The sequence below is a fragment of the Herpailurus yagouaroundi genome, unplaced genomic scaffold (assembly GCF_014898765.1).
Source record: "Herpailurus yagouaroundi ecotype Mexico unplaced genomic scaffold, PumYag 165, whole genome shotgun sequence".
NCBI lineage: Eukaryota > Metazoa > Chordata > Mammalia > Carnivora > Felidae > Herpailurus > Herpailurus yagouaroundi.
Genome location: NW_024412406.1, coordinates 6,987,828 through 7,002,696, shown reverse-complemented (window position 1 = coordinate 7,002,696; position 14,869 = coordinate 6,987,828). Strand labels below are relative to the sequence as shown.

At 32.8% G+C, this 14,869-nt stretch overlaps 1 protein-coding gene across 2 annotated transcripts in view; it reads left to right on the top strand.

Annotated features, from left to right (window-relative positions):
* The window catches only part of ZC2HC1A (zinc finger C2HC-type containing 1A), a 49,577-nt gene that overhangs the window by 16,959 nt on the left and 17,749 nt on the right, over nt 1-14,869 (top strand). For both annotated transcript variants that reach the window (XM_040487541.1, XM_040487542.1), the window contains exons 4-7: nt 2,952-3,093; nt 4,910-5,058; nt 12,334-12,433; nt 13,071-13,170. In XM_040487541.1, the coding sequence (XP_040343475.1) occupies nt 2,952-3,093; nt 4,910-5,058; nt 12,334-12,433; nt 13,071-13,170 (491 nt within the window). The remainder of the gene's footprint in view (nt 1-2,951; nt 3,094-4,909; nt 5,059-12,333; nt 12,434-13,070; nt 13,171-14,869) is intronic.

The following is a 14,869-nucleotide window of genomic DNA, read 5'->3' as shown; positions in this document are numbered from 1 at the left end:
GGAAAACCTAATTCATTCAATGATGAATAATAATAAACCACACAAGGATGATATGAGAAAAAAGGTAGAGGAGAGCACCAAAACTTACCAGTAGATGAGTTATACTCATGGAGCAGATGAATGTTGTATTCAGACCTTTCACTATTAAATAAGAAACTTTAAAGGGTCAGTTATCTCCAGTATCTAAATTTGCTTGTATTTAGTTAAGGTTTTGCATCTATCTTCACGAGAGAAGTGAGTTTGTCATTTTTCTTTCTATCAAATTTTTGTTGCTTTTGTAAACCTAATTGGAAAATTGTTCTCTTAGTTTTTTTTTTTTATTTTTTGAAAGAGTTTTAAAAGATTGATGCTATTTCTTTTTCTTTTTTATTTATTTAATTATTTTTAATATTATTTATTTATTTTGAGAGACACAGAGAGAGACAGCATGAGCAGGGAGGGAGAGAGAGAGAGGGAGAGAGAGAACCTGACAGCACAGAGCTCGGCTCAATCTTATGAACTGTGAGATCATGACCTGAGCTGAAATCAAGAGCCGGCCACTCAACCAGCTGAGCCACCCAGGCACCTAATGCTATTTCTTTCTTAAATGTCTGTAAGAATTCAACAGTAAAGGCATCTGGGCCAGAAGTTGTCTTGAGGTTTTTAAATAATAGATTCATTAAAAAAAATTAATGTAAGACTGTTGTGATTTCCTGTTTCTTCTGGCATCCCTTTTGTGGTGTTTGTCAAGGATAGTGTTCATATAATGTGGTAGAATTTATTAGCATAAGGTACATTATAGTACATATCTTCATTTTTCCTCATGTTTATAAGAACTCTATCGTGTACTATTTTCCATTCCTTGGTATTTTGTGTTTTCTTTTTCTCCTTACTAGTCCTGCTTATTACTCTTTTTAAAGAACCATCTTTTGACTTTGCTGATTCAATGTATATTCTTGACTTAAAAAATAAAGACATAATAGAGATAGTTGGGTGTTTCAATAATATGACACAACTAAACCTATTGTAGCACAGGTGCCAGCATTATGCATATGGAAAGATACTTAGAGGTGGCCTTTAAAGATAGGAACAAGATTAAACTCTAACCAATATAGTAATTGCTATAACAGACACAGTTAGATGTTAGATGCATAGAGATTAGAAAAGAGAAAGTAAAAGTAGCATTATTAGATGATATGCCTGGAAAACTCCAGAGAATCAACTGTTAAATGATTATAAACAGTAAGAGAAACCAGTGAACTAATGAGATATAATGCTCATTATACAGAATTCTGAGATATACAGAAATTATTGAGTCTCATATGTCAAGAAACCCCTTGAAACATAAAAAAGAAAAGACTCTCTATAAAAAAATAACACAAAATAAAAAATATCTAGGAATTATATAGGTATAAGGTATAAGGTATACATTATGCCTTATAAGGTATGAGACTTCCACAAAGAATACTTTAAAAAAACTGAAAAACACAAACACTTCTTTAAATGCAAATATCTCATGTTTTTGGATAGGCAGGTTCAAAAAAATAAAGGTATTAAGTTCCTTAAGTTGTTTATGAATGCAGTGTTTAATTTTTTCAGTTAAAATATAGTTTAAAAAAGTTAGACAAGCTGATTCTAAAGTTCATATGGGAAAATGTACATAACAAGAATAACCAGAAAAGATTGAAAAAGAAGCAGCCTAAAGTAGGGTTATCCTATCAGGTATTAAACTAGTATTATATTATAAACTATTAACATTTAAAACACTGATACTAACACAAGGATAATCAGAACAGTGGAACAGAAGAGAAAGTTCAGAAATACCCCAATACAAAAGAGAGTATGATAAAAGTGTTATCAGTTCAATGGTGAGAAAAGTCAATAAAGGATACTGAGACAGACAGCTGCATAGCCATGTTAAAAACAAGAAATAAAGTTGAATCCATACATCACACCATAACTCATGATAAATTCCAAATGAATGAAAGATTTAAAAATTTTAAGTAAAACCATGAAAATTCTGGGGGGTGGGGGGGCGCGGCAGGGAAACATGGGAAAATTCCATTTACCGTAGTGTGAGGTTGGGTCTTGCTAACAATGACTACAAATCTGGAACTCATAAAAGAAACAAATAAACTATATTTTAAAAATAATTACTAATATCAGAACAGCCTTAGACAAGCTCATAAGATAGCCACATTTCAGGGGAGGGCTGAAGCTAGTCTCCTATAAAGATTTAACTAGAATTGTTAAAAATAAGACCAGCGACCCAACAGGTAATTTGACTAGGCACATAAATGGTTCACAAAAAAAGCAGTGCAAATGATTCTTAATGATACGAAAAGATGCTCAACTCACTTTTTATAAGAGAAAAACCAGCTAAAACCAAAGAGAGAAGTATTTTTCACCTCTCCAGTGAGTTAAAAAAAATAGAAGTTTAATAACATACTCTGTTGGAGAAAGCATAGGAAAATAGGGAAATTACCCTGTTAGTGGAGCTTAAATGGATGTAACACCTACAGAAGTCAATTTAGCAGTGTTTTTAACAATTACAATTGCATTTTAAAAATTGCATATAATACAATTACATGAAGTTTATTTTTAAAATTATAAATTTGGGGAGAAAGTCACTTAAGGACTTCTAATAAGAGAACATTTAAAATAACATAGCATTTCCTCAAGTTTTATTTCAGTTATTTTTTATTTTTTATTATTTTTTTTAATGATTACTTATTTTAAGAGAGAGGGTGTGTGTGTGAATGCGAGTTGGGGAGGGACAGGGAGAGAGGGAGAGAGAATTCCAAAGTGGCCCCATGCTCAGCACATAGCCCAATGCAGGGCTACATCTCACTACCCTGAGATCATGACTGGAGTCAAAATCAAAATTAATGCTTAACCAACTGACCCATCCAGGCGCCCCTCAACTAATTAAAAAAATGTTTTGAAATGGGTTTTTCTTTATTTCTGTATAGCCTGAACCACCAAAGAAACCATCTAATTGGAGAAGAAAACATGAAGAATTCATTGCCACCATAAGAGCAGCTAAAGGCCTTGATCAGGCACTTAAAGAGGGTGGAAAACTTCCTCCTCCTCCTCCACCTTCTTATGATCCTGGTATGTGGAATACTGTTGACAGAAATGTTCATATGGAGAGGAAATACTGATCGAATTTTTATAAATTTAAATTGTTATTAAAGTTAATTTATAATTATGGAACTTGATGAAGCATAATCTTTAAAAGTTTAACTATAAAATAATGCTGATTTTTTCAGACATTTAGGCTTATAAAGACACATCAGTGTTGAACATAGAAATTCATTATCTTTTTATTTCAATACTGTTATTTAAACATAAAGCATTATAATATCATTTGAAACATTATTATAGTCACTTTCAAATGTTAATATACCAGGAAATATTTGAAGATGCTCACTATCAATTGAAATGTAGTCATTTGGTAAGATTCAGATTGTTTTGTTGCCTGATGCCTTTGGTATCTTCTTATCTGGGAAGGAAAAAAAACATACTGTTGTTTCTAAGAGGTACATGTTTATGTAGGGAAACCACCATAAAAATTCATTTACCTAAATTATGCCTTAATTTCATGTATTATTATACTTTCTTCATTAGGTAGATAAAAGTTGCTTATCTGTTGTTACCGAAAGCAAGGTAAGATGCTGGCAACCTCATATAAGATACTGAGATATTGAAAGATTTAAAATAACACAATTGACACTTGGACATTGACTATTAGAGTAGTCTGAAGAGGTAGTTATTTTAATATAACAAGTTAGCTGCATTAAATTGTGTTAGTATTGTGATTGAGATTTATTTCTCAGTAAAGAAAAGTCTTATAAAATAAGTCGGGGAGATGAAAAGTGCAGCATAGGGAAATAGAGTCAATAATATTGTAATTACATTGTATGCTGACAGATGGTAATTACACTTACTGTGGTGTGAATTGAGTAATGTACAGAATTGTGGAATCACTGTGTTGTACACCTGAAACTAATGTAACATTGTATGTCAGCTATACTTCAATAATATATATATATTTTTTAAAAGGAGTCCGGTAGAAAACCTAGATATGATCGTTTTTAACATTTTATTGTAGTGAAGAGGTTAACAAACTATTTCTATAAAGGGCCAGATCGTATCGTAATGAGGTATATTTTTATCTTATCTGTTGGAACTTCGAAGAGAAAATAAAACTGTATAAAGTCAAACTATTTCTTGACAATTTTATCCTATTATTATCATTATTTATTATTATTATTTTTAGTGAGAGAGAGTGCTAACAAGGAAGAAGGGCAGAGGTGGGGAGAGAGAGAGAATCTCAAGCAGGCTCCATGCTTAGCATGGAGCCCAATGTGGAGCTCAATCCCACGACCTTGGGATGACCTGAGCCAAAATCAAGAGTTGGACACTCAACCAACTGAGCTACCCAGGCGCCTAACAGTTTTACTCTAATTAAAATGAAAAATTTTAACAGATGAGCTCAAATTTTAAAATTTATTTTTAATGTAATATGTTATTACTGCTTAATAACTTAGTCTCCAGTATAAAAAATAGTCTCCAGTATAAAAAATTGTGGAAACATATGATATAAAGACAAAGAAGAAATCCTATTTTTCCTCTACTTATTCATTCTTTTGTACTAAGGATTTGTGTTTTGGGTATTGTTCCCCTCAAATAAGATTCTAAGCTGGGAGAAAATCAGAATTTACCATATGCTAGCAGACTTTTTTCTTAAATGTCTTTACCAAGTTTAGTGGTCAGGTTGGGTGGTTATAAGGAGATAACAAGTTTTGTGTATCAAATATTATTGCTTTTGTTACACATATTGAATTACTGTCCACAAAAAACTTATAATTCCTTATGTTTCACTTTAAGAATTATGTTATTATTTTGTTTCTTTTTTCTGTTTTAGATTATATTCAGTGTCCATATTGCCAAAGGAGGTTTAATGAAAATGCAGCTGATAGACATATTAATTTCTGTAAAGAACAGGCAGCACGTATTAGTAACAAAGGCAAATTTTCTACTGATACCAAAGGAAAGGCAACTTCTCGGACACAGGTGAAATGTTCAATTATTTCTACAAATGAGAAAATGACTCAGTTTTACAGTTTTTTGCATATGCTTTACAGAACATTTGGCTATAATTTTCTCACCTGCTAAAATGTTTTATTACTGTTCAGGGACTTAGTAAGAAATTTGAGTGTTTAATTGATAACAAGTAATGAAAATTATTAATTTTAAATGGACATGAGCTTATAGAGATTTGAAAATACACAGGTTGATAAAGGTATTAGGAAAAAGTAAGAAAACTAGCTAAAAGGTAGGTGAAGGAGATTCAGAGGAACCTAGTGGGGTTAGAAGAGTGAGAAAATGGCAGTAAAAATACACATTTGAAAATTATGTGAGTACTGAATGTTTCCATGTTATATGTGACCATACACATGAGAGAGTGAAATCCTGGGGTCAAGACCAACTGCTATTTCTGAACTTTCAGGCAAGTACATAAGAGCCTTTTTTCTTCGTCTGTGAAGTAATCTACCTGATTTTTGTGAGAAGCAAATGAAATGGTGTATGTGAAAGCACCTCTAGAGCCATAAACCATGAAAGGATTTTGTTATATGAAATTTGTACAGCACTGTTGTTTCTCATTAAGCATATTATGACACAAAAACTTTGATAATGTCATACTTTTAAGCAAACTTCATTTTTCACAAAGCTTTTATATACAGTTTATTTATTTTTTACTATATCTTTATGCCTAAAAACATGAGCATTTGGTTTGGAACTGAAAAGTCTATTAATTAATTTTGAACCATTTCACTTACTTTTCTCAGTATCACTGGCAAGAAAGTAGAAAGCACATCAGCTATTAATAATCACAAAAACATCAGTAACCCTTTTTATACCCTATCCAAATGCTGCTTCTATTTAAATATATAAACTTCCCCTATATTTATTTAAATCTTCCTCTAAGATTTCTCTTGGGGCACCTGGGTGGCTCAGTTGGTTGGGCATTCGACTCTTGATCATGGCTTGAGTCTTGGTCTTAGGGTCATGAGTTCAAGCTCCATGTTGGGCTCTGCTCTGGGCATAGAGCCTACTTGAGGGAAAATAAATACAAGATTCTCTCAAAATGTACTATAATTTCTAAAAATTATTTGTTTTCTTTTCAGAATATCACATTTGTCTTCCTAGTTTATATGTGAACATAGGTAGCTCTCCTCTAATATGTATGTAAAATATCAGTCTATTTTCTTGCCCTTCTTTTTCCTTTCAAATTTCTCCTTCCATCTGCTACCCTCACAGTTCTTCCTGTGCAGTTCTGATTCACAGCCTAGAAAACAGATCTTTTATTTTCACTTTTATCTTCTCCCTGCTAGTACTGTAAATCTAATAGGCAGTAAATAATCATGAAATTCATTTTGTTTGTTACTTAGGAATAAAATATGGGATTAAAGGATGCCATTACAATGGGGAACCTTCTTGAGAAAAATCCATATTGAAGTTCTGTTAATATTATTGAGAATAGAACATTTCATTATTATTATCATCATTGTGAGGAAAGAACAGTGAAGAAAACTCATTTTGAAGAATTTCCAAAACAGATGTCAAACAACATTTATCTTTGACTTAAGACAGTTAAGATCATTAGTATGATTTTTTTTTTCTTTAGTCATAATAATCAGTAAAGGAAATAGAATAGAATGTGTGTGTTCCAACAACTTGGAGGCAATGATTATAAGTGTAAAATCCAGGTAGCTGGATTTTAAAGTTCTCACTTAAAGTGTATTGATTCTGATTCTATGCCCAGTCCTATATAGTCATTTCAGTGTAAGTCCATATTTTCTCATCTTTATTTATTCAAGAAATTTTTATTGAGTACCCTCTCTGAATTAGACACTTTTCCAAGTACCTGATCTACATTAGTAAACTAAATAGAATACTTTTCCTAAAGATGCTTAAAATGAATCCCTATCATATTTAGTAACTATAATCTGGCCCAATTACAGCCCACTTTTTGACCCAGCTCTGATCAAAATAATGATAAAAATACAATGAAGATTTATTTCTAATAGGTAAAAACAATCTTTTCATTTAATTTTCCATCATTCTTCTTCATTAGGAATTTTAGCAAATTCTAGCAAATTCATGACATTTTACTTATTTATTTATGTATTTATAATGTTTATTTTTGAGAGAGAGGCAGAGCGTGAGCAGGGGAGGGGAGGGAGCAGAGAGAGAAAGAGAGAGAGGGAGACTCAGAATCTGAAGCAGACTCCAGGCTCTGAGCTATCAGCACAGAACCTGATGCGGGGCTCTAACTCACAAACCATGAGATGCTTAACTGACTGAGCCACCTAGGTGCCTGATCAGGCACTGTGCCTGATCTTTCCCACCCTCCATAATCCAAACCTTCCATCCGTCTCAACCGACTTAGTTCCCTACATGCTGTAAAATCTACCCTGATTTGGGTAGATTGGTTTCCCTCACATTTGCATCTATAAAATGGGGATAATATATACCTACCTCATAACAGTTATCAAGAGCATTCAATGCAATAATGCCTATAGGTGTAATTTCTTCTTTTACTCATAGTTTATCCAAATGGGAGTCATTAACTTCCAGATCTTGGTGTTCCTCTAGATGTTTATTGCTAGTTTGTTGTTGTTGTTGTTGTTGTTTACTTAATAATTTTATGGTCTGAGAACATAACTTGGTAAGATTTTCATCTTATTGAGATTTGTTTTATTGCCTAGTATATGGTCTTTTTGGTGAGTGTTTCTACAGTCTTCAACTGTGATTGTGACTTTTTTCAGTATTACTAATTTGCCAGTTTTTGGTTCAAGTATTTCGAATCTGGCAGCTTCAAACTGTCGGTTGAAGTATTTAGGCATTTACACTCAATATAATTATTGATGTTTGTGGTGAATAGTCCATGTTGCTGTCTGTTTTCTATTTTTGTCTTTTTAAAAATATTTTTTAAAGTTTATTTATTTATTTGGCAAGAGAGAGACAGAGAGTGCCAGCAGGGGAGGGACAGAAAGAGAGCAGGGGGAGAGAGAATCCCAAGCAGGCTCCATGCCGTCAGTTCAAAGCCTGGTGCAAGGCTCAGACCCACAAAGTGTGAGATCATTACCTGAGCCAAAACCGAGTCAGATGCTTAACCCACGGAGCCACCCAGGTGCCCCCCCTTTATTAAATTTTTCTGGTACTTCTTCCTTGCCTCTTTTGTCTTAGTGAAAGACATTTTATTTTCCCTATTGGTTTTTAAGCTATAAATCATCATATTTTTTTTAAAATGGTTACTCTGGGAATAACAAAATGCATCTTTAACTTATCCATATCTGTGGATATTTCCATATATCTCTTACCAGTCTTAATTTATTGTTATATATATGTAACTCTATAGCCTTATAAACCGTTCGATATTCCTGATATGTGCTGTATTACAGTGTTCTACTTACACCTTTAAAAGTCATCTGTCTTTTAAAGAAATTGGGAGAATAAAGTAAATATATAGTCATTTATATACGTATACACACATGAATATTTATGCACACATGCATATACTTTTTTTTCTTCTGCTGCCGCCTCATATACATATTGTATTTAACTTACATACTACTTACTCATATATTATCATTTTCAGATTTCTTGTAATCTCAGTCACCATATAATGTCATTTTCTTTCAACCTGAAGAAGCTTCTTGAGCCTTCCAAGAGTGCAGATATACTAGAAGGGAATTTTCTGGTTTTGGATATCTGAAAAAATGCCCGATTTTGCCTTCATTTCTTTGTTGAGATTCTCTGTGTGTTCATTCACTATTACCATATTTTCCTTTAATTCTTGTGTATGTATTCCTTTACTTTTTGAACGTATTTGTAAGTAAATGTTTTGAAGGTCTTTTTAGCTTCTAAATCTAATACACCTGTGCCCATTTAAGTCCATTTTTGTTGACTGTTTTTGCCAAATAAATATGGGTCATGCTTTTCTCTTTCCTTTTCCCTTTTCTTTCATTGCCGCCCCCTTTCCCTTCCCTGTTCCTTTCCCTTTCCTGCAGTTAAACCTAGAATACACAGTTACCAGTTTTCTAGAATTACTTTTGGTTGGTTTCCAGTTTCTTAGCATCTTATTTTTTTTAAGATACTTTTTAAAAAATTATTATCTATAGGAGAGTTAAACATATGTTTTACGCCCCCACCATTGAGTTTGTAATCTGTTATTATTTTTTTAATTTGATTGTTTGATTTGTATTTGATTATTTTTCTAATTTCCTATGTTATTTTGATTATTTCCAATTCTCTCTCTGTATTTCAGAGTTGTCTTTTATTTAAGTGTAGTAAACATAATTGTTTTCTATTATGTATGTAATTGTGATATCATTTGATTTTTATGGATATGTTCTTGCTTTTTTTCATTTATGATTTCTTATATCATTATATACATAATTATTATTGATCATTTGGTGCTTATTGCCCTTAAAAACTTATTCATGAGAATTATTCATGTGAAGAGCCTTTTTATTTGTTTCTTCCGGTATCTAAGAGTACTGCCACTGTGAAGGCACTTTTAAATTATTGGCTTTAGTTTGCCTGACCACCTAGTAATGCAGATTTATACATCAAATCCATGTGATGGCCAGACTTGTTATAATCTCAAATGGTGTTGGCCTACCACTTTATTTTTTTCTTTCTGTCATTCTGTGCATATAAAGTGTTTTTTTTTTTTATACTTTCCTGAGTATTTTTACTTTTTAGTTGAAAGGTCAATCCAAATAGTGCCTTCTACTATGTTATTAAAAATGAATGCCCTCTATGTTCTTTAAGCTCTTTCCAATTTCAAGAAAAAGTCTTTGTAAACATAAATATTTCACTAAGGAAATTTATTAGATTTGTGACCATATAAAAACACATGAAATAATAAACTAACAAATGCATATTTAATGAATGAGAAAAATATGTATTAAATATAACTATAAAAATAGTGTGATTTTGGGTTTTTTTTGTTTGTTTTTCTGATGACTGAAATGGATTTGTATAAAATGGTTGATAGCTAGAGTCATCCCGAAAACCTTTATTATACCAGTAGAATTTCAGCTAGCTGTAGGACAAAGGAAATACAGCTCAGTAAGGAAGGAGTCAGATTATCTAGGTCAGGGGAACAGCAAGTTACTGAGAGGCAGGCGAATATGGTTTAAACGTGCATTCAGAGTAGTATGAGGATTCAGTAAAGAAACAAACCTGACTAGTTCTGGTCAAAAGTAAAAGGAAATATTATAGGAGATAGATGAGATTAGTCTACGTTCTGGATATCTCAGGAAACCTTGACAAAAAAATTGGGTAAAACAATAGGAGGCCTAATATAGAGAGGGGAAAAACAGAGCACCTTTTGAAATAAATTTATTTTCTAGTTGTACACCATTAATTTCTAATATGTGCATAAAAATATTTACTCCTCAGTATGTAATGGTACCAGAGCTCTTCCCACCCGTGCCCAGCCTAAAGATTTGACTTCTCTGTATGTAATATGCTGTACCAGTTCCTTTTGTCTATGCTAATTGTTTTGTTATTTTATTTATTTTTTTTTTTGGTAGCTCACAGAATATGAGTGGCTCACCAGTCCTGTTTCTTAATCCAGTTTTACTGAGCCTATTTTTAGTAGACATGCCTCATATTTTAACAGGTCTTTGTTAGGGCTTGTTTTCCATATTGTTGTTAGCTTTAAAATCTTTCCTAATGCCTTCATTGGTATTTCAGTGGGAGAGACCGATACTAATCAGATGCCCTTTTAAATACTGGAAACACCTCTTGGGTTTTGAGAGAAACCGTATCTTTATATGGCTTATCTCCAAAGGATCCTAGTCATTTGTTCATTTGAAAGTTATTGAAGGTTTTCTAAGTGTCAAGTGCTTAAAAAAGTTTAATCTCTTGCATAGTAGTGCCAGATGTGCATGGAATGTGTGTGTGTGGGGAGGGGGAAGAGAGACCCTTTCATCAAGATTTATTTTCATTAAAAGGTCACATACTAAATTTTGATAGGTGTAATGTGTTTGACTTTAAAATTTATGTTTAGCTAGCAATTTTTAGTAGTAGTGCTTCTTAACTTTCATACTGATTATTGGTTATAAAATATGATTTGATTTTTGAAAATTAGGTTTAAAACCAGTTTTCACATGAAGTCCTAAGCAGTCTAAATATGCGTTGGGCTAAATCTCAAGTATAGTAAGCACTTTATAGTTGAAGGGCTAGAACTGAATTGCATGAGTCTTAATTCCTGTTCTGTGATTATGTTGGAGTGTTACTGTGGGAAAGTTCATTTCATTATATTGGAGCAGGTGATCAATAAGATACTTTATTTTTATTTTATTTTATTTTTAAAATTTTTTTAATGTTTTATTCATTTTCTGAGAGAGAGAGGGAGAGCAGGGAAGGGGCAGAGAGAGAGGGAGACACAGAATCCAAAGCAGGCTCCATGGCCTAAAATTAATGATATCTCTCTAGAGAGTGGAGAAAAAATACTCTGTCTTTTCTCAACCTATATTCTATTCATCTAACATCTGGTGAGGATAGTGAAGCCAAAATTAGCTCTTCCTCTTTGCATTCAGGAAATCCATAAGGCAGCTATTGTTAAAACTTATCCAAACTTATTTGTAATCTTATGAATTATTATCAGGAGAAAATATGGCTGGAGGAGCGCCTGGGTGGCGCAGTCAGTTAAGCGTCCGACTTCAGCCAGGTCACGATCTCGCGGTCCGTGAGTTCAAGCCCCGCGTCAGGCTCTGGGCTGATGGCTCAGAGCCTGGAGCCTGTTTCCGATTCTGTGTCTCCCTCTCTCTCTGCCCCTCCCCCGTTCATGCTCTGTCTCTCTCTGTCCCAAAAATAAATAAACGTTGAAAATATGGCTGGATTATGTATGTGAAATATAAAACCATGCTCAGGAATATGTAAAAATTTTGACTTTTAAATCTGCACTACTAAGTGAGCATCATTGGGTGTTTCTTTTTCTATTAATATTTGGCATTTAAAATCTTAACATTGAAGAAATTTTTTCCATTTGACCTTTTTTCCCCCTGTGAACTGAGTAAAGCTGTTCTTAGTTTATTTTAGCAGTGCAATATCTGAGCCAAACTTTTAGTATACTAGTTTTGAGAGCGAATGTATTTTGGGAAACCTCTCTCTGAGATGATGTATTTTAATCTATACTCTCTCAATTTGAGTAATTCAGTACCTAATAAAAAATTGCTCATTTCAGGGTATGGGAGCTTTTGAAATGCTAGTTTACAATCCATAATCAAAAAGTGATGTTGATAAAATATTTTTTCATTATTTTAGTATAAGCCGCCTGCACTTAAAAAGTCAAATTCTCCTGGAACTGCACCATCAGGATCTTCACGATTACCACAACCAAGTGGCACTAGCAAAACTGTTGTAGGTAATGAGCTCCATAAAATAATTCGACTTTTTTGGGGGGTAGAGAGTAAAGATGGAAATTAAGAGAGTGTTCTGTTTTGCATTATTAAAATAGATTTATAATTTGGAAGAGATGTGGAGGATAAATAATTCTTTGTGGGTAAAAGTAAAGTAATTTTCAATAACTTCTACTTAGGATATTTTATAGTACTTTTTTTCCCTACCTTAAATGTCTGTCCTTGATATTTTTACTGATACATAACCTGTCAGAGTCAACCTGTCTGATCAACCAAGTTCTTTTCTTGATTCTTTAACCACAGCATTTTCCACTCATTTCTATATGTACTGCTCTAAACTTGACAGTTGTCCTAATAGACACGTTTAATGGTTTGAAGAAGATATTGATTAACTGAAGTGTACCTTTATTTATACATAAATTGTAATAAAGGAATATGGAAATTTTAAACGAAGGATGTTATATGTTGTTCTCTGGAAATTTCATTAAAAAAAAAACCATTTTCTTAGTTGATAACTTGTTTTGATTTATTGCCACAAAGATTCATCGTGACTAAAGCATCGTTTTCCTTGTCAGATTCTCTGTTTTATGTGATTTTTCTCTTTCAGTCTGTTGTTAAAACTAACACCTTTTTTATTATAAGGTGTGCCTTCAGGTAAAGCGTCCTCAGTTAGCAGCTCTTTGGGAAGCAAACTTCAGACCTTATCTCCCTCCCATAAAGGGATAGCAGCTCCTCATGTAGGGTAAGTCAGTTTGAATTTAATTGATTAGTGATACGTGTGTGTGTGTATGTGGATATATGCATATACATGTATACATATGTGTATGTATATGGGTACGTGTGTGTGTGTGTATGTATGTATGTAAGTGATGCCAAAGTTTTATGTTTAGATAATTGGCCTTTTTATTAACCTTGATTTTCTTTCTAAATTTCATTTGTCTTTTAATATATTGCTGTTCAGGGGCACATACACTACTGTTCAGTGTCTAAATTAGGATTACCATTTTGCAAAAAAATCTAGTAACATGTATCAAGAGCCCAAAACACATTCATATATTCAGTTGAATAATTTTACTTCTGGGAATCTAGTCTAAGGAAATCATTTGAAATACAGAAGATTTTTGTAATAACCATTTTTTATTAAAAATTACGTATCAGGCACTGTGCTAGACATTTTTCACATATTTTTATTAAAACCACCCCACCATCATAGGATGAGGGGATCGGAGAAGCAAAGTAATTTGCTTGAAGCCACACAGCTATTAAGAGTCGGAAGCAGGATACCAATTGGAGTCTCTTTGGCTGTAAACATTAGTTTCTTTTCATATGGTTTTATTACAACATAAAAAAATAAAATCAAACCACCTAAGTTTCTAGCTTTTGTTTGAATAGAAAATTATGAACATCTACACAGGGATATTATATATACAGTTTATACGAGAGGAATGTAGGATATAAATTCCATGTATACTGTGATAGAAGCTATAAAAATGCATGTAGACAAAATATGCTGAAATATTAACAGTGGATGATTATTTTCTATTTAGTAGACTTGTTAAATACTTTTTATCTTTCTACAGTCTTATATACATGGGTTTTAAGAAAGTAGTATAATTAAGCTTTCCACAATTATTTTATGTTAATGTGGGAAAATTTTGTTTGTAACACCACAGATTTTAAACATCCTCCTATCTCAGTAGAAACTCTTTTTCTCTCTCATTTTGATAAATCAGAAAATTAAGGGTTACCACGTGATCATTAGAATGAGAGCTTATGGGCAGCTGGGTGGCTCAGTTCGTGAATTCTCCGACTTTGGCTCAGGTCATGATCTCATGGTTCGTGAGTTCGATCCCCACGTTGAGCTCTGTGCTGACAGCTCAGAGCCTGGAGCCTGCTTCAGATTCTGTGTCTTTCTCTCTGCCCCTGCCTGCCTCGCTCACATTCTGTTTCTCTCTCTCTCTCTCTCTCAAAAATAAACATTAAAAAATTTCAAAAAAAAATAAGAATGAGAGCTTATGTCTATACAGATACTAATAAAGTTGATTTAGGAAATATAGCACACATTTTCAGATATGGGTTATCATTTTTGTTTTTAATGTAGGAAATATATAGAGAGTTATCTATAAAGTAAGAGTAACTATCTCCCTCCAACTCCCTAATTTGGACTACATAGAAAGCACAAAATCTAAATTAAGTTGATATAAGTATCATTGTAGAAAAAGAAAAAGTCAGCTAACAAGATCTGATTAGTTACATGTTTTTTTTTTCTTTTTATTGTGCTTCCATAAAGAAGACACAGGCTATCCTTAAGAAAGAGGTTATCAGAACAGGTGGTTAAAAAGTAGGAAGTTTGGTTGTAAAAAACGATTTTATGATATTTTTTTAGTTTCTCTATTGAATTGACTCAGATAATTTTTAATTAAAGTGTAGACAGTAATACA